The sequence below is a fragment of the Pelophylax lessonae genome, assembly GCF_965119305.1.
Source record: "Pelophylax lessonae genome assembly, chromosome: 3".
Lineage (NCBI taxonomy): Eukaryota > Metazoa > Chordata > Amphibia > Anura > Ranidae > Pelophylax > Pelophylax lessonae.
Genome location: NC_138770.1, coordinates 545078450 through 545103073, shown reverse-complemented (window position 1 = coordinate 545103073; position 24624 = coordinate 545078450). Strand labels below are relative to the sequence as shown.

The following is a 24624-nucleotide window of genomic DNA, read 5'->3' as shown; positions in this document are numbered from 1 at the left end:
GCCATATGCTATGTTTCACAAACTTCTAACCCCTTCTCACTATAATCTGCATCTTTGATGTGACGGGGTTATGGAGCTTCTTTACTGTTCGCAAGTATGTCTCCTACAGGCTGATCCTCCTTGAGGGTCGATCGATGTGCAAAGAGGTCAGAAACAAAAATAGAGTTGGAACTCTGCACCACTGTCCAGTTGGCGTGTTCTGTCTCTACTGTAATACAGGGAAGATATACCCCTTTACAGAGAATTTTTCTCACCCATGTAGCAAATATGACCCCAGTGGGGATGGGGGTTAAAAAGGAGGTGCCTGATGTAAATGTCAGAGGTTGTTAGGATGTTGGTGGCTGGCCTGCACAGTCCCCAAGGTTGTAATGGTGTACAAAACAAAAGCAAGCTTGATGCACCCAATCGTTGGGCAATTTTTAGGCATCTTGCCAAGCCACCCCCGAAGAACCCAAAAGGCACCCTGGTTAAAGTCTGGTCTAGAGGACTATGAATTCCCACGCAGACTACCCTAGGTAATGCACCTATGGCACAGATTAAAAGAACTGAAATCCAATGAATAAAGGAGCAGGGCAGAAAGGGTTGAAAAAGTAAAAAAAAAAAAAACTTGATGCTGGACCTCAGCCAGGAACTAAGGGCTCTTTCACACGGTCCCCCTCCGTAGGCGGATCCGTGCTGCTCAACAGGGATCGATCCACCCATCCCCGCTGGGCTGGCAGATAACGGCTCCCTCTCTGCTTCAGTGCGGAGAGGGAGGTGTCACAGCTCCCACTGCTCTCTATGGGGGATCGGATGAGAGCGGACCGCCTGTCCACTCATCCGATCCCTGAACGGATGAAAAAATAGGGTTTCCATTCGTCCAGATTTCACGGACAGGATCGGATACGGATGGCAGCGGGTGTCAGCGGAGGTGTCTCTGCTGACATCCGCTGCCCCATAGAACTGCATGGAGGATCCGATCAGATCCGCCTAAAAAACTGACAGGCAGATCTGATCGGATCACCCCTGTGAAAGAGCCCTTACTCCCCTAAATCTGACGTGCTCTAAGTTTGTAACACACTGACAGTTTTCAATTAAAACAAACAAAAAAAAAATACATCTCTTCTATTTTTCCTCTCTCTTCCTTCTACTTTCCCTTCAGTTCTCGGTTTATTTTTAATAGTTCTTACAACCTACCAGACCGCCGGGCGTGGTTCTGGTGAGGAGGATTACTCCTCTTCACTAGTATGTTATATACTTCTCTACATAAATAACTTTCAACTAGTTGCACTGCCTTGTATCCTCCATTAATATTTTGGTGTTCAGGTTATGATTCATCACCCATCTCAGTTTAGAACATCTATCTTTCTATATCACAGACTCAGAACTTTCATCAATGAGACATACTGCATTAGGACATTATGTAACATTCTTTTAGTGACCGCCCCCTGTTGGGAACCCTTTCTTATACCATGTCTGATGTGCCCATCTCATTGTTGAACTAATGTGTCAATTCTTTGTTTGCAATAAAATTATTTTGTAAAAGTAAAAAAAAAAAAAATACAATACAATCTTTTTTTTTTTTTTTTTTAGTACAGGAGTGGAGCCTGTATGTCTCTGGAAGGCAGATGTTCAGCTTTAACTGAAAATTTTAATACTGATGAAGCAGACTTTAGCACAGTCTATCACATATGTGGAAGTACAATCCACTTGACACAAGCAAAAAGTGAATTCTGGAGTGAAATGCTATCTTTGAACTTCATCAGTACATAAACATATTCCCTTGCCTAAAAATTGCAGTGTGTAATGTTTGAGACTGGTAGTATCCTATGGACGGCAGCAACAAGTTTGAACAGTTTTTTTGGAAAGTTAACTTTTAAAGAAAGAAAGAAAAAAAAAACAAATTCTAAATTTATTTTTATCAAAGTACAAATCCATATTTACAAAGTATACAATACAGGCCTAGGTTATTAGAAAAAAATTCACAAATTTCCTAAGACAACACATGCTCTAGAACACCTTGTCGGATCAGCTGCTCACATTTCCATCTTGGGAGAAAATGCTGCAGGGGAAAAAAAAAAAAAAAAAAAAAAAAAAAAAAGTAAAGAACCATTAAATAACATGATCAAGAACCACCAGCATCGAACACAGTTATACAACATACCGTATTGGAAAATGTACAGCTACAAAAACATTTTCTGTACCCTACTTAGATGTCAGCGTTTTTCTCCCACAACTGGTATCATCCTTTTACATTTCACTGTATTTCTGAAGAGGCTGCTCTTTGCCCCCACTAAAGGAAGATCCAGGGAAATAGAGAACTTAGGCTGAAAGAGCAGCCTGTGTGTTATGCGCTGCATTAAAATATACTGCTCAAAAAAATTAAAGGAACACTTGTTAACCGCTTCCCCACTGCTCACTGTGCTGCTACTGCGGCACAGTGGCTCGTTATCGTCTGGCGACGTAGGTCTACGTAACAAGCATTCCCCTCTGTTTTCAGTCACAGCGGGAGTCGGGCCAGGGGAGGAGCGGCAGCGATCGCCGCTGCTCTTCCCCGATCGTCGGGGAATCTAGTTGGAGAGTCAGGGAATCTAGTTTGGAGATCCGCTCGCTTGTGTAAACACAAGCGGGCGGATCTCCTAAGTGACAGGCAGGGTCAGATTGCAGGGTTCAGCATAGCTGAACCCTCGATCTGTCCTTGTGTCACTCAGTCACCTCCCCCTCCACACGTTAGTAAGCACCAGGCATACATTAACCCTTCCTTCTCCAATAAAAGTAACCCCTTCCCTGCCAGTGTCATTTTTTTACAGTAACAGTGCATATGTATAGCACTGATTACTGCAGTAATGTCACTGGTACCCCCAAAATGTCGCAGTCCCGCAAAAAAAAAAAAAAAAAAAAAAAAAAAAATCGCAGATCGCCGCCATTACGCGTTAAAAAAAGAAAACACCAAAAATGACAGAAATCTTTCCCTTTGTTAGTAAATGCAATAACTTTTGCGCAAACCAATCAAAATACGGTTATTCTGATTTTTTTTACCAAACATAGGTAGCAGAAATCAAATTGGCCAAAAATTTAAAAAAAATTAGATTTTTACATTTTTTTTGGGGGGGGGGGGGGGGGGGGATTTCATATAAAAAAAAAAAAAGTTAAAAATATTGTTATTTTTTCAAAATAAACGCTCATTTTTTGTTTATAGCGCAAAAAGTAAAAATCGCACAGGTGATCAAATACCTCCAAAAGAAAGCTCTGTTTGTGGGAAAAAAAGGACGTAAATTTCGTTTAGGTACGGCATCGCACGACCGTGCAATTGTCAGTTAAAGTCGCACAGCGCCGAATCGCAAAAAAGTGGCCCAGACATAAGACAGCAAAATCCTCCGGTGGTAAAGTGGTTAATCAGAGTATACCATCAAGTCAATTAAACTCCTAGGATATTGATCTGGTCAGGTAAGTAGCACAGGGGGCTGTTAATCAGTTTCATCTGCTTTGGTGTTAAGGAAATGAACAACAGGTGCACTAGATGGGAAACAATGAGACAAGCTCCAAAAAAGCAATGGTTTTACAGGTGGAGGCCACTGACATTTTTTTCCCTACTCATCTTTTTGGACTGTTTTTCACTCGTTTTGCATTTGGCTAGGGTCAGTGTTAATATTGATAGCATGAGGCGATACCTGGACCCGATAGAAGTTTCACAGGCAGTCCAACTCCTCTAGGATGGCACATGAATACATGCCATTGCCCGAAGGTTTGCCGTGTCTCCCAGCACAGTCTCTAGAGCATGGAGGAGATTCCAGGAGAAAGGCAGTTACTCTAGGACAGCTGGGCAGGGTTGTAGAAGGTCCTTAACCCATCAGCAGGATCGGTATCTGCTCCTTTGTGCAAGCAGGAACAGGATGAGCACTGCCAGAGCCCTACATAATGGCATCCAGCAGGCCACTGGTGCGAAGGTTTCTGATTGTTTGGTCAGAGACAGACTTCATGAGGGTGGCCTGAAAGCCTGATGTCCTCTAGTGGGCCCTGTGCTTACTGCCTAGCACCATTGAGCTCGATTGGCATTTTCCATTAACCACCAGAATTGGCAGGTCCGACACTGGCGCCCTGTACTTTTCACAGATGAGTGTAGGTTCACCCCGAGCACATGATGGGACAGACGTAAAGGGGTCTGGAGAAGCCTTGGAGGGAGTTTGGTGGTGGGTAAGTGATGGTCTGAAGAGGCATATCCATGAAGGGACACGCAGACCTCTACAGGCTGAACAATGACACCCTGACTGCCATTAGGTATGGGGATGAAATGCCACGTTTCAGGTGAAACACTTTACGGTTTGACCCACCCAAAGGTGCCCCCCTACCCTCGCAGCGGCCGCTATGGGGTAAATCTCAAAACGGGCCGAGGTGGAGTTGAAAGATGGCAGGTTTAAAGTTTTTGGCGGCCAACTATCCCTAAACCACCTGTTGCCCCAAATGGCCGCAAACCTGGCATGCCCCGCCGCATCAGTCCATAACACTGGAGAGCAGTCTGAATGGCGGAATGAACATATACATGCCATTCAAGTGGGCCAGGAACTCGCCCCACATGGATAAGTCTGCCCTGGCCTGACCGTCCAGTGAGATATTGCAGCCCTCGTGCGGAAGACCCAGGAGAATGACTCTCTTGGCGAAGTTCAGAGAACCCAGGAGAGACTGCAGGACCCTCCATGTTGTGGAACCTCTGTGAAGGAAAGACTCAACGTCACCCTCGATTCTCTGAACCTTGTCTGCGGAAAGGCTAGCTTGCATTGGTGGTGGGGCCTATGGTCTTGGCTGGAGCCACCGGTACTACTAGTGTGGAGAAAAGCTTCAACAGTCTTTGTTAACTGAGTGGTGCTGAAGTGCGACTTTCCACGGTCAGGAAATAACCCAGGTAACGAATTAGCGGCTGACGTTTGAAGGGAGTCAGCACAGTGTTTCTGCAAACATGTAAAAAATTCTTGGGCTGCTCTGGCCCTGAAAGTCAAGTCGACAGCAAACATAGTGAGACCCCCCCTCCACCTGACACCAAGCAGGTGCCACAACGACTGGTGAAAGGGCAGTAGTTTGAAGGCATCGGATATGCCCGTCTTGCCGATCACGGCAGCCTCATCAGCCTGAAAGATCGCTTGAATGGCATTGTCCATGGAGGCGTACTGTAGACGAAAAATCCTCAGCGGGGGTGAGAATTGAGGCTAGAATGAGGAGCCAAAATGTCAATAATCAAGCATTTTTTTTTCTTCCCGGTGGCAATGCCCAACGGGTTGGTACGCCCACAAGAAAAAGGCGGTGTGCCGAAAGGCCCAATCATGAAACCTGTCAATCTCCGACTATAACAAGGTGTTGACTGCGGAAGGGTCGGATAAGGCAGACTGCAAATTTTTACACTCCACCGTAGTTGCCGGTAGAGCAACTAGCCCAGTCTGAAACCCTGGATTAGAAACTTAGCTAAATCTTGAGAAGAGTCTGGTGCGCTACAATGTGTTACAATGTTGAAATCAACAAATTCCTAGTGGTTAACTTATTAAACATACATTCCAAACAAAGTGATATAAATGTGAATAAAGTCCGCAAAAATTAAATAAGTCCAAAATAAGTGCTGAACAAATCCCAACTTTCCAACTCCAAAACAGACGAGTGTAGGAAAACGTGGTAAATAAACTGGTGTTGAAGTGATTTTCAGCAAGGAGTGTGACAGTTTCCCACCACCTCTTTAATTTACTTCTTACCAGAATGGAAATAAAAAAGGGATCATATATAGATGTTAATCAATCCAATGAGAACCTCTTGTGACACCGCAAAGTGGGGGTGAATCTCAAACACCTTCACCTAATATACAGGTAGCCTCTTACCAGATGCAAAAGGATGGAGGACTTTGAAATGTAAATTCCTTTTTCCCTGTGCTTGCAATGATGAGGGAGGAGATTCTCCTTGCACTCAGTTTAGCATCCATGGCAATTCAAGAGGTGGTGAGAAACTGTCACACGCCTTGCTGAAAATCACTTCAACACCAGTTTATTTTCCACATTTTCCTATACTCTTTTGTTTTGGAGTTGGAAAGTAGGGATTTGTTCAGCACTTATTTTGGACTTATTATTTAATTTTTGTGAACTTTATTCACATTTATATCACTTTGTTTGGAATATATGTTTAATAAGTTAACCACTAGCAATTTGTTGTTTGGAATATATGTTTAATAAGTTAACCACTAGAAATTTGTTGATTTCAACATTGTAGCGCACCAGACTCTTTTCACTATATTTATTTCCACACATTGGTAGCAGCACATTCACATTATCAGCACACTTTCTTACATTTTCAAATCTTGAGAAGGGTGCAACTCCAAGAAGAAAGCCAGGGTATCAACGTGTAATTTGGTCAGTCATTTCTTTGGAAAGAGTCGGTTGGGGCACATGGTCTTGCGTGCGCCCGCAAACAGGTAGAGCAGACATGCAACAACCTGCAGGCGCTGAAACTACAACCTCCTGCATTGAAGTTGTTGCAACCCGCGTCTTGCCCAGGAACACAATAGACCTGCCTAGCCTGTCTCTGGAAGCTCTCTGATCGACTCTGCTGGTGCCAGGGGTGATGTCGCAGGTGATGGTGGAATTGGATTCGAAGTCACAAGTTGGTGGGATGAGAAAAGGAAGCACAGTTGGCACAGGCTGGGGAGCGAGCCCGGAGAAGTGTTGGCAGAGCAACTCTGTGTCCAATTAGCCCCAGTCTGCCTGGACGTTGAACTGGGCGAAGGTGGCGGCCGGTTTGGCCGAAAAACCGATGGTTATCGTAGAAAGCCGAGCCACCGAACCTGTACCCCAAATCGACTACCCTGTGCATGTACCAAACCAATTCCTCCCTACAGTTTGGTAAATTGAAGCGGATCGCATCCCTAACAGACCGAAAACGAACCCTGGGATGCACAATTCCTTGTTCAACCTGGGGTCCTTGGCCTTGAGCACCACGGAAAGGTCGCCGGAGTTATAGGTCTCACTTTCTACAATGTCCTGGGATGCTAACAGGGTCATGAGGTTAACATCCTCGCCCTTCAGGATGTCTTCCTTGACGCTGGGAGGGACCATGTGAGCTGGCGGGATGATACGTGCAATAGAGGCCGGGGAAGTAGGAGTACCCGTGATGACACTCTGTGACCGTTAGGGCGGCAACCTGGGAGGGTGAGAAACCTGGGGATGACAAGGGGGCGGGAGACTTGGTTTCTAATTTCTCCATCCTTGATTCAGGCTATTGATGGAGGACAAGATGGATGCCATTGTGGCCTGGATCCCGTCTAATGTATCGTGCACATGGTCCTGCGAGCCGGACCCCAACTGCGGAACTATATTGGCTGTCAAAATCATGAAAAGTTCAGCCTTCCTGGTGGTGGCCAAAAACTGAATTCCTCTCCATCTGAATTTGGCAGTGATCCTATGGATAGTCTATGAGCACAACGGGCCAGGGCTCGTCAAGCCTTTGCTTCCTCCGTGGTGGGGATTGAAACCGGAGTAGGACGCCTGACAAGCGTACTAGGTATTGAGAAGTTATCTCCTAAGTCTGACGCGTAGGACATCCTGGAACTCATGAAAGGTAAAGGTCGTGAACATAAGCAGATGAGCACATTTGACTGGCGTGATACACCCCCCCCCCCCCCCCCCGCCCAAGGTTTTTCCTGAGAGGAGACCAGTAAGAGCGGGACGTGAGGCCCTAACTAACCCAGTGGCAGGTAGAGGCGTTGTCTATGAGTTGGCCCTGCGCTGTGCCAAGTAATGAAATGGCGGGGTGAAGGCCACTGGAAAAGGGACGCCCTCTCTACGCTAGCGGGGTAACCGAGACCCTAGCTATGATTTGTGCAGATAAGCGAAAACCTCCGCGCGAGGATGGGTGCTGGTCTCGGGATAGCAGTAATCGACCTAACTACCCCCCCAACCCAGTTTACCACAGAAGAGTATGACAGGGTGAGACAGCATGCCTGCAATAACCTGGGCAGGGTCTGAAAAAGGCTTGGCTGAATGTCTGATGTTCGTGCGTGCCACCTGTATGAGTGAAACAAGAACGGTTGGCGCCTGAAATGAGATGACATAAGCGCCTGACTCAACAACTGACGTGCCCTGGGGACGTCAACCCTAAGCGTATTGAGAGGGGCTGTACGGAAGTGCCCACCAGAACCTGCGAATGAGGGAAAGAGAGCTGGACTAGCCCTTCCCCCTGAATGTACGTATTCCACCAGGAAGTGAACCAGGAATTTGTTTGCCCAATTTGGGCTACAAAAAAAAAAGCTCCAGAACTTGTTTGGCTTCAGGTGACTAAGCAGACATGTACACAAACTCCATGAAGCAGAATTTATTTTTTTTCCCCCCTCCTGCTTCAAGCTACAAAATGCTGTGTGAATGAGTCCTTCGATTTAGGCTTCATGCACACTGGATGTTTTTATATCTGGTCCTAGGGGCATCTGGCTTTTTTTTTTCTCCTGCCTCTAAACTCTCCTGCATGTTAGCCTATGTGTCCATGTACACATAGGCTTTTAGCAGCATTTAGTGGCAGGAGAGTTTAGAGGCAGGAAAACAAAAACCAACACTGCCAGTACAACCAGGAGGCACGTTTTGCACTTCAGCGTTTATTCATTTAAATAGCCAGAATAAAAATACCAAATGCTACTAAACTGGTTTGGAAAAATGCAGCTTTGGTGAATTTTCAATGGTGGTTTTCGCTTGTCAGGAGAAACATTTTACAATAAACCAGCGTGCATGAGGCCTTAACGGGAGGCAAGGACACATTTTACTAATAAATGGGAAACCCCCTATTTAGACAGCTGTCACAGGAACTAGTGTCCTGTTGGAAGATTTTCCCCTCAATTCCTGTTTTGCTGGCAACTTCATTTTGCATTTCACTCCCAGTGACATTGGCGATCAGGACAATTTCAGAGAAAATCTCCCTAACGGGGACAAAGACAGCAATGAAAACCTGACAAGGGTTCTAACCCATTACCACTATTTCTAAAATATATATTAAAAACACAACAAAAAAAAAAAAACACCACACACAAAAATAATTGCCTTTAGGTAAAATTGAAGAATTATTTTAGAAGCTGTCCAGCTTATTCAATGCAATCCTACCTGGCTGTTTTTCTTTAGTAGAATTGTTGTGCCATCTTCAATTTCAAATTCACCGTAATCTCTTAAGCAGCGCACCTAGAGACAAGACAAATAAAGCTGAACCAATCTTTAACAAATACACAGATAACTATAAGGTAGTGTTATAATACACAAACAGTTGATTGCACCAACACCTGATGTCCAATCAGCAGGCACCGGTCAATAACTACTGTTAGCAAGTGTAAATGTATTTCTGGCCCAAATATTGTGCTAATTTGTGAACCTTGCACAAGAAAACCATAGACTGTTCACCTAGCTCAATGAAAAAAATATATATAAAAACAAAACATTTATGGAGGTTTAACTCCTGTGATTAACTACAACATTGCCAAACTGGAAACCCCTCCCATCAGGCAAATTACTAGCAAATCTAGTATGTTTCTATAACTTGAAAGATTTCCAATGCTTATTTGAACAGGTGATTAGATGGTTTGACATAATGCTCCAGCATAGGTGATATACACAATTTTCAAAATAGATTTTTTTCTTTTCCCCTGGACAAAGCACAGAGGTTAGAACTGCTGTTAGGTTATTACCTTTGGTACCACCTGCCTCTCCTTTTAGATTTTAGGCTCTCAAAAGCAACCCTATTAAGTCAAATTGTACTGTAATTATATTGCCTTCCTTTATATTGTAAAACACTGCACAAATCATTGGCACTATACAAATCCTGTACAAGAATATTTTATCAGCTGTGCATATACACTATAATATGGGAATTCGTTTTCTCCATTTCTTGCATTGATTTTTGTCTATGTACCTCTATGTACAGGCTTTTAGGAGGCTTCATATCTTGTGTTATGTCCAGACCTTCTTCACCTCCCAGAGACCTCATATAGGTTGCCAGGGATTTCTTGTACTGATTAAACCAGTCAGTCTATGCAAGAGGGAAAGAACAAGAGTTTTATGTGCAAAACCAACATTTCATATTCCCGCTATGTACCACGTATTCCTGCTGTACAACCTACTTGAATCAAAAAAGTATCCTGTTCTCTTAGAAGTGCTTCCCTTTTGTGAAATCCTTGGCGCTTACTGCCAGTCCCACCCTCTTTCCTATTAAATTCTGACAACACTAAGCATGAGAGCACAGCGTGGTCAGTTAACTGGCTGTGCTGCAAAATCAGTCTGCTCTCCTCCAATGATCAGACTTGTCCTGACACATCTCCCTCCCCCCCCTTGCACAGCCATTCACTGAGAACATCAGTGTGCTGCTGTTTTTCTCCCCCCCCCCCCACCTTTTATGCCACTGAGCTTTGGGGATGTGATCACTTTGAAAAGAAAATGGATATATTTTTTTACACAAATGCTTTGCAATTCATTTTAATTTTAAACTGAAGGAGTTGTTTTACAAAGTGAGGGTTTATATATACTGTATGCCCCATGAACAGTAAACTTCTGGCTTAAAAAAAGTGGCCCTTTCAATAACTAAGTCAGCGTGAATAAATTCTTGAAAAATACTACCTTTTCTTATTAAAAAGCAGCCTAGTGCCCAAGCCTAGCCTTAGAGAATATCAGTCTGCTGCTTTCAGGGGGAAACCTTTCCCCAGTCTCCTCTCCCCCAGTGATAAGACTGAAATGCAACATTGTAGAAAGTTACAAGGTGAGTGGATGCAGCATGGGGGCTGATCTGTATCCAATATTGGTGAATACAGCCAAGTGCCAGGTTTTAGGACTCATCTCTGAGCAGTATCTCAGTCCAGAAAGTAGTATGCAGAGTCTGGAAAGTGCTTGAACTAGAGCTGCACGATTAAATTGTTAAATAGCGATCTCAATTCAACCCCCCCTTACGATCTTAATCAGGCATTTCCATGATCCATACAGTGCAGAGCTGTTCTCTGCTCACTCAGTGGTCAAAAAAAAAAACAGGAAATGTTTATCAACATTGCTTAGCACTGAGAGACAACTATAAATAAAGTATCATTTTGTTCTTTTAGATCGAAGGGATGAACTTTGGTGTGTAAATGAGGTCAGTTTTAACCACTTAAGTGGTTAAGCCACTTGTACGACTTTCTATAATCCTCCGTTTTCTAAGCCTGTGTGCCTCTGTCTATGCGTTTTATTAAATAAATAAAAAAAAAAAAAAAAAAAAAAAAAAAAAAAAAGCTGTGAATACCTTATTTCAGTGGGCTGCTTGGCGATCATATGACTGGCTGGCTCTCCCCTCTCCCCGTCTGACAGCTGCAGGGGCCGAAATTCCCCTGCTGACGTCACTTGGGAGAAGAGGGGAGAGAGTCAGCCGGTCACATGATCAATGCAGCACATTGAATTCTGCTATTCACAGCGTTTAAAAAAAAACAAACACGGAGGCACAAAGGCTTAGAAAACAGGAGGATTACATAACATTAACAGTTAATTCAGCTGCAGCAGGTGGGGGGCTGACAGGCGGGGGGGCTGAAGCCAGAGGAGAACAGAGAGCAGGACTGTGGATGACAGAGGCACCTAGTACACCGTCCACTGACCACGGTGTCAGGGCTCAGCAGCCATGACACACTGTGGTCAGTGTGCAGATTTTGCAGGTTTTTTTTAGGGGGATAGAAGGGGCCAAATTACACAGCACAAGCATTGTGCTGTTACTTATGCTTTAAAGGAAACAGGATCAGTTTTTTTTTTGTTTTGTTTTTTTTTAGGGTAACAAACGCTTTAAAGCAGGGTTTGACAAATTTGCCTGGAATCTAGGAGCCAGCTAAAAAAAAAAAGTTAGTAGCCAGTTTTTTTCGTGCATGCCGAATGGCCGGCTTCTGTCGGACTGCCTGCCATACACATGGGCCGAATGGCAGCCAGTTTTTATTGAACCGGCTGATGTTGCCTGGCATTCGGCCCGTGTGTACTTGGCTTGATTGTGTGATGGGCAGTGGCTCACAAGGGAAGGAAAGTGCAGCAAGGTGGGGTGATGTGAGATCCAGTAACTCATGCCACCTTAGGCCCCTTTCATACGGGCACCTCTTGCTCAGCGAGGATTTTGCCGCTAATCCCAGCTGAGCAGGCGGATGACAGGTCCTGTCCACTCTGCTATGCAAAGCGAACACTAACATAGTCCCGCTCCTCCTCTATGGGGCAATTCAAATGGACTGCCTGTCCATTTCCATCTGACTCAATCCGCCGCACGGATGGAAAAAAGGACCACCATCCGTCTGTTTTTGGTGTACAGAATCAGATGGCGACCGTTGTCAGCGGACATCTGCCACTCCATAGAGGAGACTGAAGGGTCCAATCCGGTCCACCTGAAAAACTGACAAGCGGACCTGATCCAACAGCCCATGTGAAAGGGACCTTCGGCTGTGTGGCATGGCAGGGAGAGAATGAAAAATAAAAAAATGTATTTTAATGAAAAAAAAAAAAAAAAATTGTTTCCATCTTTGTGAGGTTGTAAAAGGAACGGGGGCCATTCCAACCAGCCGCCCCACACTCCCTGTTAAGGACATGGCGCCAGATCAAGCCTGCAACACCTTCAACCTCTTGTCTTTGGAAAGAGATGGGTGGGCAGTGAGAGCAGGCAGGGGAAACCCTCAGCGCTGCCAGTGAATTCTTGCTGCAGCCCCTGCCACCACAAGAGGGCGCCAATTCCCCAATGTAAGCATCTCACTCCAGCAAGCCGCAGCCTCAATTACGGGCCAGTGCGGCATCCTAATCCGCACACCCGCGAGCGGGGGCCGCATGGCAGACATCCCAACTTGCAAAAACTCATTTCAGGGAGGTGGCACTCCCCCACCAATTTAAAACAACTAGAGGATGAGCAAATTAAATGCAATCAGTATACAGAGGTTGTGAAATATCTATATTAATTCCCGCGCTAATAAGATGATGAAACAATACAAATAAATCAAAACTGGATATAAAATGGTGAATACTCTCTTTAAGGAAATAAATATGTGTACATGAATATATAAAAAATACATAAAATATAAGTGCAAAGCAAGCAGCAGCTGCAACTCTAAGTAATCCTTAGATAAAATATATAAAACCAAATTTAAGCAGCGCTAGCATAGAAATAGTGTAATGACAAGATTTGTGATATTTGTGAAATAAATAAATAATTAGTTCTTATGATATCTGTGAAGAAATCCAAATAAAGTGCTCAGGTGCAGAGATAACTTATAGGTGCTCCAAGGTGATGGTGACCCCTCTTGGTTCCCCACTTGCCAAATTTTTAGCGCTTGAAGCATAAATCACACAGAGCCTCCTTTCAGGGACTAATCATTCGATGTATTCGTGTGTCCTTGGATAGAAGTGGGTATGATCCGCCTCGATATCCACCATTAAAATATGAAAGGACCGCACATAGTGAAGTATGTCTTTACGATTTATTGCTAAATAAAAGGTTACAAAAACATACTCACAAACAAATTATAAAAGGTATCGCATTCATCACAAACTTGTGGTTGCCGCAATTGGCGTTTATTTATTTCACAAATATCACAAAATTTGTCATTACACCATTTCTATGCTAGCGCTGCTTAAATTTGGTTTTATATATAGTATACAGAGGTTTACTTCTGAGAGATTAAAAGGAACACTAACCACTTCAGTGATTTTAAGTAGTCATGGTGGTAAGAGTCAGAAACACTGCACATGCTGGGCTATTTATGGCGCAAAAAGAAGCATGCAGAGCCGATGCTTCCTTTATCTCTCCTCTCACAGGCGGAGTGCATTTGAGATCACGTCACCTGTTCCAAGACCGAACTGGAATTATACAGGAAGCATCGGCTCCGATCCGACAGCTGGCAGCCCGGATCCTGGGATGTCGCACGGCATTTGCGGGCATCAGGGAGCCGCAGCCGCATGTGGGAGACTCCCGCACCTCACGGGAGACTTGGGATGTCTGGCATGGGGAGAGGACACCTGCCACAGTGTAGCCCAGGTCCCAGGCTATTAGTTCTAGTCGCCAATGTGATCTGGCGCCTGGGGTTTGTCGAGCTCTGCTCTAAAGACTAAACGTTTTTCTGACATTTGTTGCTTACAAGTTAAAATCAGTATTTTTTGTGAAAATTTAGAACCCCCAAACATATTTTTTAACAGAGACCCTAGAGACTAAAATTGCAGTTGTTGCAATATTTTATGTTACACTGCATTTGCGCACGGCTTTTTAAACATAAATTTTTTAGGAAAAAACGAAAACGTAAAGTTAGCCCTAATTTTCTGTATAATGTGAAAGATGTTACGCCGAGAATTGTGAGAGAATCATGATCTTTATTCTAAGGAAAAAAAATTGTGATTCTCATTTTATCCAGAAGTGTGCAGCTCTAGCTTGAACAAAGATAGCAGGAAAGCAAATCAAGGTATTGGCAGGGAAAGAAGTGTAATTTTGTTAGCTGTAACAAATACCTGCAAGTGTTACACATTATGTAACCTGCATGCATTTAACCTGACAAACTTATCTTATGCCAACGTATATGACCCTTGGTCGTCCAGAATGCTGAGTGTAAGTCATCTCTTGACACCTTACATTGTAGCTATGGTCCACTCAACCCACTAAAATGTTCAGTACAGTAAAGCACATATACAACACAGTTGTATCACCTAATATACAGATTGGTTATCACATTTGTACAGAAGCTTTTCCTCATCTCACACTATCTCCTATTTGCTCGCACACCCATCAAATTGACACCAAGGGGTTGAATTAGGCCGGGTTCACACATGTTAATTGGATGCGGGTTTCCCCGCATCCAAGTCGCGTGACAGGCGAGTGTGACACAGGACCAGGGTCCTGTGCATCTTTGGGTTCAATTCAGGCAGAAATTCTGACCTGATTCGCACCTGAACCAGTGAACAGGGACGCACCAAGCCCCAGGCACGAACCCGCTGCCACATATGTGTGAACATGGCCTTACTAAACTGAAGAGTGCAAAATTTGAAGCAGCTGTGCAAGGTAACCAATGAGCTTCTAACTTCAGCTTGTTAAAATTAGGCTTTGACAAAAAAACTGGAAGCTGGTTTCCATGTAGAGCTGCACCAGATTTTGACTCTCCAGTTTTAGTAAATCAACCCCAAAGTTATTTTTCTAATCAGATGCCATCTAGGGATCCTTTATTATAGAACACAAATTACAGATTAGCGTGTTTCCAATAAAACTGAGTACATTGCTCTGCTCTTTTACATCTGTATTATTATAAATACAGGAACTACCAGTACTGACCTGTTTTTAAAACAATTCTATTTGACTGGCTGCCTCTGGCTTCAAAAGTCCTAGACCACACATCCAGAACAAACATGCAGCAGGCAAAGTCAGAATACCTTGCCAGTGAATTAGCTACAGCCAAGTACAGTACTGAAGCCATCGGGTCAGCATTCTAGCCAAGCAACTGCCATTTTTTAAGAAAGGATCGGGAATGGCAGTCCATAATGTCCCTCAGTACAGTTTTTGACAGAAGGTTCACAATACACAACTCACCAGGCCTGACCGAAAGTATCAACTCATTTCTGCAGTTTCCACCACATCAGCAGGGCTGGCCATTAGTATACAATTATGTTTACTTACATATACATCATCCAAGCCAGAGCACAACACATACAATAACCATCTACACAAACTCTTGTCATGTCTTCTCAGGGTTACAGTTGGACCTTTAAGCTGGGTATACATGAACCAAAAAATGCTCAGTATGCACTTGTCTGCTCAACAAAAGCTGATCCAATGACCGGCTTCTATCAAACAGTCCTGCTGGAATACCAGCATTTGCACATAATGGCTGTAGCGCTAATCGGTGTATTCTGACGGGGGGGCGATATCAGAATACAATAGTGCAGATAAGATAAGCTAGCTTTGCGAATGTGTTCTCAGGACACACACACACTTAAAAACAGCATTTTTTCTTATACAATATAAAAATGTATATATTTATTATAATAAAAAAAAAAAAAAAAATGTAACAAACCTCTTCTGCTGACATTTGGAACCTGAGAGCATTTGGTAGCACACTGCCATACTCCCAACGAAGAGCTTGAATCCGAAGCAGGCGGTCATAACTGAAAATTGCATCACAAATAGCACATCTTTTTAGGTTAGAACACATTTAGAAGCATTTTAAAAACAATTTCATTAAAAGAGACATTGGTATTTACACTGCTTCAAATGTAGTTGAAATACATGTATGTGAACTGTTACACATGCCAAAATGTGTATGCTTCTGTTCAATTTCTTTTGTGATTTACTAAAACGTATTTTTCATGTTATTTCAAACAGAAGAGTGCTGAAATTATGCAACGGGTGTACTTTTCTATACTGACAGAACACTAATGACTCATTTTCCAACTCCATTCTAACAGGCTGACTGAGGCCAAGAAATAAAAGCTACTCATTACAATTATTCGTTTTAATGGAGACATAACTGGGTTAAATAGGGCTAGTTAATATTATATAATACAATTCTGTTTCAAAATAAAAAAAACAAATAAGAAAGCCTGAAGATTCCATTAAAATTGCTCTTGTCCACCTGTAGCAGAGCCCCTAAATCCTGATCATACTGTCAATGTAGGCCTTGATTTCAGCTCTAAATAAACCAAAGCCCTGTGCCCCACCAGAGCTAAACTATAAACCAAGCATTTCACAGCTTGATGCCACAACCTCTTTTCGTCACTGAGGCTTTGATACTGTGTTTGATTGTCAGTTTAAAAGTGGAATTAAAAAAAAAAAAAAAAAAACAATCAAACCCTGTGGATCGCCATGAGCACAAGAGACCTTTTGGTTTCTTCTCTTTAGCCATACTGTTAGTTATACATACTAAATAAATGTGATGTGTACATTGTAAGGGCAGCTTCTGCTGCAACTTACAACAAGAAAAAGTGGTGTACATAAGCAATGTATGCTTAATGGTAATGTCCATCTTGACTTAGGCCAGCCAAACACAGATTTCACCATCCAAAACCAGCGTTGATAAAGGAATCTGCAGCTGCGTGAAAACCCAAATGACTGCAACTGATAAGATGCAGTCAATGTTCGTCTTATTTTCCAACCTTCTTTGATTTTTCAATTGAAGGTTGTTGACTTGTGTGGTGCTAATGACCTGGCCGAAATTCAAGACGTGTATACCAAAGCTTAAAAGGTCTTCTCATATTTTCTTAAGTCACCCTAAAAAAAAAAAAATAATTCTGAATGTAACTTACAGGTATGCAGCAATGCAGCGTCGGTTTCGTAGTAAGCAGCAATGTCTGAACTTAATGGTTGGAATTAATTCACTTTTACCTTCGGTTTTTGCTTCATTACTAGGTTGGAAAACAAATTAATTTAGAATATAGATTTCAAATCCATCAACACTATGCATCTGAGAAGTTTTAAAATAGAATAGTTAAAATAAGCTTGTCAAAAAGAAACTGTAGAGTGTACACTGTTATTCATTACTCACTATCCCCTGATTCTCATACTTATTCTAAAGCTTTCTACAGAATTACTGACCCAAAACAGGCCTGCAGTTTAGCTTCTGACTCTACCCAAGACCATTTCCCCTGGATAGTTGCTATCTCCAGAACCACTCCCCACCCGGAGAGACTGGCATCTGTAGTCACCACCTTCCAGGTTACTGGAAGAAAGGATTTAGGGCTCTTTCACACGGGCTTTCCATATGTCCGCAAATCATCCTATTTTTATGCGGATGATTTGCGGACATAATGTAAGTCTATGGCATTGCGGATGTCAGCGGAATACCATCCACTGACATCCGATTTCCTTCCTTTCAGTTCTGTTCCATTTTTTGGAACGGAACAGAACCCTATTTTTCCTCCGTTCAAAAAACGGAAAGGAAGGAAAATCGGATGTCAGCGGTGTCATCCGCTGACATCCGCAATCCCCATAGGATGGGATGATATGCGGACCTACGGAGAAATGTCATCCGCTCCGTGAAAAAAAAAAAAAAAAGGACCGCAGCGGAGCTCTCACACGGAAAGCCCGTGTGAAAGAGCCCTTACCCTTCTCCAGATTTCTGGCCACCAACCACCAATTCAGACTCTGACATACTCTTGGTACCAGAGACATTGACCAGTCCAGAGACCGAACCCTTCAGATCCATGTAGACAGAATGTTATTCTGCAAGGGTCTGGCATGGAATTCAGCAACTTCCTCGAATTCCCATCTTCCCCAATAACTTCATGCAAAGACCTACAGAAAGATATCTCAATCTTACTACAGACCGAACCAGATCCTTCAGGTCTGTGACCTTTCTTGTTGGCATAAAAACTGTTGCCTGTACTGTGTCCACAAGGGAAACCCAGATATTAAAGACACTGGACCAGCTGTAATGCTGACTTTGCCAAGTTCAGCATCCAACCCAGACATTCTAGGAATTACTGTCTGGAGGACATTTCGGCTTAGAGTCCAAGCCGATTGATCTACAAGTACTAGATTGTCCAGATATCCCATTACAGATATCCCTCGGGACCTTAGAACAGCCAATACTGGAGTTAGGATCTTTGCGAACACTCTTGGAGCCGTGGCTAACCTGAAGGGCAGGGCCACAAACTGCAAATGATGGTTTTCTACTGCAAAGCATAGCAACCCCTGATGAGCCTGGAATATAGGCACGTGAAGAGATGCATCCTGATTTCTAAGGATGCTAGAAATTCCTCTCCCTACAGGGATGCTATGACTGAACGAATTGACTCAATACGGAAAGTACAATACTACCATCTTGTTGCAAGTGGAACATTTTTCTCTTTTAATAAATTATTATTGTTCATTGTGGCCCTGCAGTTTATACCCTGATAAATGCTAGGAAACCAGGCTCTAGAAACATTACAGAGTCTGGAGATCCTACAAGCCAGGAAATTGCATCCCCACAAATATATTATCGGGATAATTCTAGCTTTCCTTCAAGCAGGGGTAGATATAAAATTAGCCTTGAGCACTATTAATGGGCAAATTTCAGCCTTATTGGTTTTCTTCCAAGAACCGATCGCTTCCCATTCCTTGGTTCAGACCTTAGTCCGGGGAATGTTACATTTGCTTCCACCTGTGAAGCCATTAGGTCCTTGAGATTTAATTTTGGTGCTGGCAGTTTTACAAAAACAGCCTTTTGAGCCCATGGGGCAGGTTCCCCTGGTTCTTTTGACCAGGAAACTGGTCTTTTTGATTGTGATAACTTCAGCTAGAAGGGTATCGGAACTAGCAGCTCTTTCTTGAAAAATAAGGTACTTCCTGTGTGGGAGGGGTTATATAGGAGGACATCCTTTGATTGGTTGCCAGTGTCCATCTGTAGGTGGCTATATAACCCATATGTTATGATTTAGGACTGTGTCCTGTCCAGTGGCTTAGTGTGGGGGGTGAAGCCAAGCCGGTCAACTCACACCGGGCGGAACATTCTGAGGGGCGCAGAATTAGCCCCGGTCCGGCGCCCGGGTGACATTGCACTGGCTTTTGCCGGGGAGACAGGCAGCGCCTGTGACAGCACACCTCAGAAAGAGGCGGCGGCAGTGCAGTGTCTCGGGAGAAGGTCTGGGGTCACGATTTGTCAGCAGGGAGCCGGAAGAGGAAGCGACCATCAGGCGGCAGTGACACAGAGCAGGTCTGTGCTATGCAAACTTGCAACACACACAGAGTGACAGGAGGATAAACGGGGGTGGGGACATGGGCACTTACTGTGTGCTCTCTGGGCCATGAGTGTGATCTGCAGGACTTGCACACACCAACCCCCTCCCCCCTCTCTATCAGCTGTCATAGAGAGATCCTTTCCTCCATCCACAGGTATGCCATCCTGGATATCCCACTACACTACACACCTCCACTACAACGCAGGTCTTCTCTTCTACAGCCAGGGTCCATGCAGGAGAGAACACACACACTGTACACACACACATTCACACAATACATACACTCACACTGTGCACACACACACACACAGTCCATACACACAGTCCATACACACACAGTCCATACACACAATACATACACTCACACTACATTCACACACACACTACATACACTCACACTGTACAAACATATATACATATAAAAAATATAAAAAGGTATGGTTAGCATTTATTCAATAATGCAATAAATGGGCATGTAGCCATTCACTTCCCAGGGAGAAAGAGGGATAGAGGAAAGGGGGGGGGGGGGGGGAGAAAGGAGGTGAGAAAAAAAAAAACAAGGAGCGAGAGAAGGAATAAAAAGAGAGCATACATGGAAAAGAGAGAAAAAGTGAGGTGAGTAGGGGGGAGGAACAAATAAAAAGAGAGAAAGAATAAGAAATGGAACAAGAAAGACAGAGAGAGAGAGCGCAACACGGAAGAAGGGTAGAGGGATAAAAGGGAAAAAGTAGCAGAACAAAGAGAGAGGTACATCCGAAAATGTACCATATTAGTACCGGATACTGTACTAGTGGAAGGACCAACGCCTGTGGGTTAGGGGCACAAATTGCTTGCCTTTCCCCGAGCGCTGACAATCCACGCTACGCCCCTGGTCCCGTGATGAGGAGAAAGAATAAGAAATAGAACAAGAAAGACAGAGAGTGAGAGCGCAACACGGAAGAAGGGTAGAGGGATAAAAGGGAAAAAGTAGCAGAACAAAGAGAGAGGTACATCCGAAAATGTACCATATTAGTACCCGATACTGTACTAGTGGAAGGACCAACACCTGTGGGTTAGGGGCACAAATGACTTGCCTTGCCCCAAGCGCTGACAACCCACGCTACGCCCCTGGTCCCGTGATGTACTTCAGGAAATGGATTTTACAGGCAAGTATGTAATAAAAATCTATTTTTTTAGATTAAAATAACATGATACTTTAAAAAGAAACAAAATGGACTCAAACCCATGAGTTGTTTTTCGCAGCCCCTATAAAAATGCATAAAAGCCAGCATGCACTCCCCTCCTTTAGGCTCCGTTCACATCTAGGCGTTTTGGGGCGTTTTTGGGGAGTTTTTCTGCTCTAGGATCAGCTCTCAAAACGCCCAACAAGACAAATCCTATTCATTTCAATGGCCCCTGTTCACATCTGAGCATTTTGACGCTGTAAGCAAAACGCCCAACGCTCAAAAAAGTACATGAGCTTCTTTTTGGGCAGATTACAGGCGTTTTCCATTGGTTTCTATTCAATCTAAAAACGCCTGCACAAAAAACGCCTGTAAATCGCGGTAAAAATCGCTGTAAAATCGCGGTAAAAATCGCGGTAAAAAACGCTACGCTCAGGTGTGAATATAGCCTCAAACCAATACTGCTAATCACAAACAATTATATGTAAATGGATGTGCTGTAATACCAGGATTCCAGTGTAGGTGAAGCTGCTTGAAAATATGCATAAAAGATTAAAAAAAAAACACATGAATGAGCCAATGATTGCAAGATATAGTGATGATCTGTAGATGTATTATGCTTTAGTGTCCATTCACACTACCGCGACTTGTCAGCCTGACCAGTCGCGGTCCATTGTGTGCTACGGGAACCGTTCTAATAGGAGCGACTCAAGTCACTCCGACTTAGAAAAAGGTTCCTGTACCACTTTGGGGCGACTTACATAGACATTCATTATATGAAGACCGTGCAAGTCGCGCCGAAGTCGCGGTGCACGCGACTTCACAGGTCGCCCCGAAATCGTGCCGCGTTAGTGTGAACCGGCACTCACTGTATTATTTACAATTAAGCTTTTTTGCACTAGACAATGTAACCTTCTGCAAAAAGCAAAAAAAAAAAAAAAAGCAGCGCACACACTATATGACTGCTTTTCATTTATCTGTATTTTCAATCACTCATTTTTATGTACTCACACATCTGATTGATTCTGTTCATACAAAGCTTTCATCTCTTCAAGTACCTGCCTGATTCCATCCTCCTGCAAGATACAAACATGGGTATAACGTAGTACATTACTAAACACACACCAGAATACCATTATAGCTACACATTAGTAAGCAATATATCAACCTGTAGGCTAGGAGCTGAATTTTCAAAGATGCCTATTTGTGACTTCTAACGTTTTTCCACCTCTAAATAATGCAATGAACCCCAATGGCGCAATCAGGAACAAATTCCAGACTGAATGTAACTTTAACGTTAAAGTGGAGCTCCACCCAACAGGGAAGCTTCGCTCGTCTGCCTCCTCCCCTCCTCCGATGCCACATTTGGCACCTGGGGGGGACCTGGTTTTGCTAGATACCTGCTCCCACAGAAGTTCGGCTCTTGCTGCAAGATGGCAGCGCCAGCACCCGAGAGCCGATTCAAGAAGTGGCTCGGGTGAGGACACCCCACTGCACATGTGCAAGAGGCGCTGCACTTTCACAACTGTCCCGCAGTCCTCTGGGACATGTCCCAGGAGGTTGAAGGCAGGTCGGCCAAAATTCTGCTATTAAGGCCTAGTGAGGACCTGATCAAAATCAATTTTGATCTTTACATTTTTTTGGGGGGAATTTGATATAAAAAAAATGTGAAAAATATTGTTATTTTTTCAAAATGGTCGCTCTTTTTTTGTTTATAGCGCAAAAAGTAAAAATCGCACAGGTGATCAAATACCAGCAAAAGAAAGCTCTATATGTAATTTGGGTACAGTGTCGCACGACCGCGCAATTGTCCGTTAAAGTAACGCAGTGCCGAATCGCAAAATATGGCCTGGTCAGGAATGGGGTAAAATCTTCCGGTCTTAAAGCGGTTAAAAATACGCTCACTGAGAATTTTTTTGTCAAAGACATGTAGCTAAATACATTTTAGCCTAAATATATGACAAAAATTGAATATATTGGATATTTTTTAACTGTCAAAGTAGAAAAATATTGTTATTTTTTCAAAATTGTCGCATTTATTTTTATTAATAATCGCAAAAAATGAAAAGCGCAGAGGTGATCAAATGCCACTAAAAGAAAGCTCTGTTTGTGAGAAAAAAAGGGCGTAAATTTCGTTTGGGTACAGCGTTGCATGACCGCGCAATTGTCAGTTAAAGTCACACAGTGCCGAATCGCAAAAAGTGGCCTGGACGTAAAATCCTCAAGTCCTAAAGTGGTTAAACAAACTTAGAGCCTTATCTGCGTTATATTAGCCTCAGAACCGGTGTAATTAACCACTTGAACACTAGCCACTGTGCTGCTATTGCAAAAGTGGCTCGTTATCGTCCAGCGACGTAGACTTAGGTCGCTGGACTCCTCCCCCTGTAGGAGGCGCGCTCCCGCTGTTTTCATTCACAGCGGGAGTCGGGCCAGGGGAGGAGCGGCAGCGATTGCCACCGCTCTTCCCCGATCGTCGGGGAATCCAGTTTGGAGATCCGCCCGCTTGTGTAAACAGAGCGGGCGGATCTCCTAAGTGACAGGAAGTGACAGATCGGAGTGTTCAGCATAGCTGAACATGCTATCTGTCCCTGACTACTCAGTCACCTCCCCCCACACACGTTAGTAAGCACCAGGCATACATTAACCCCTCCCTCTCCAATAAAATTAACCCATTCCCTGCCAGTGTCATTTTTACAGTAACAGTGCATATTTATAGCACATAGCACTGATTACTGCAGTAATGTCACTGGTACCCCCAAAAGTGTCAAAAATGTCAGTCAAGGGTTCGATCTGTCCACCGCAATGTCGCAGTCCCGCAAAAAAAAAAAAAAAAAAAATCGCAGATCGCCGCCATTACTCGTTAAAAAAAAAAAAAACACCAAAAATGACAGAAATCTTTCCCTTAGTTAGTAAACGCAATAACTTTTGCGCAAACCAATCAAAATACGCTTATTGTGATTTTTTTTACCAAACACAGGTAGCAGAAAACAAATTGGCCAAAAATGTAAAAAAAAAATTGGTTTTTACATTTTTTTGGGGGGGAATTTCATATAAAAAAAATGTTAAAAATATTGTTATTTTTCAAAATAAAACGCTCTTTTTTTGTTTATAGCGCAAAAAGTAAAAATCGCACAGGTGATCAAATACCACCAAAAGAAAGCTCTGTTTGTGGGAAAAAAAGGACGTAAATTTCGTTTGGGTATGGCGTCGCACGACCGTGCAATTGTCAGTTAAATTTGCACAGCGCCGAATCGCAAAAAGTGGCCCAGACGTAAGACAGCAAAATGCTTCGGTGGTAAAGTGGTTAATGTGTCCTGGATCAAAGGGATGAGCTGACAACCCCATGAGGAGGCGATATGAAACCTCCTCTTCTGTCGAAAATCCTCTGAAGAGCATTCCAACACAGGTCACTCTTCAGAGGGTAACATGAGCCTCCTACTGCTGAGGTGATAAATGAGGGTGTATGATGTGACTACAGTCCTCCTATACAGTGGAGGGTCTCTCCTCTCTGGCTGTGATGAAGGAACCCCCCTGCTGTCACAGTAAATGGTAGTCTTGTAGTGGGGGGGTCCTCACTAGTACAGGCCCATTATTAGCCCGGGTTGAGGCACTCACATTGAAGGCCGGCAGTTGTCCCTCTGAAGCTCTCTGCAGCTCCCGGATCAGCTCGATGGCTTTCTCACAGAACATGCCGATCAGTGTATAGCTCCAGCTGTCCTCCGAATCCCGCGCCCAGCCGCTCCAGGAAGTGATGACGCTCAGGAGGCGTCCGCCTCCATCTTTACTCCTGGACCAGTTGTAACACTACACTC

At 43.6% G+C, this 24624-nt stretch overlaps 1 protein-coding gene across 1 annotated transcript; it reads right to left on the bottom strand.

Annotated features, from left to right (window-relative positions):
• Window positions 1–1916: 1916 nt before the first annotated feature.
• On the bottom strand, window positions 1917–24607 carry GINS1 (GINS complex subunit 1). Its single transcript, XM_082252545.1, has 7 exons — window positions 24428–24607; window positions 21824–21888; window positions 17235–17333; window positions 16007–16097; window positions 9892–10008; window positions 9093–9167; window positions 1917–2041 (listed from the first exon to the last, which is right to left on the bottom strand). Exons 1-7 carry the CDS (start codon window positions 24500–24502, stop codon window positions 1973–1975), a joined length of 591 nt encoding a protein of 196 aa, XP_082108671.1. The 5' UTR covers window positions 24503–24607; the 3' UTR covers window positions 1917–1972.
• Window positions 24608–24624: the final 17 nt, after the last annotated feature.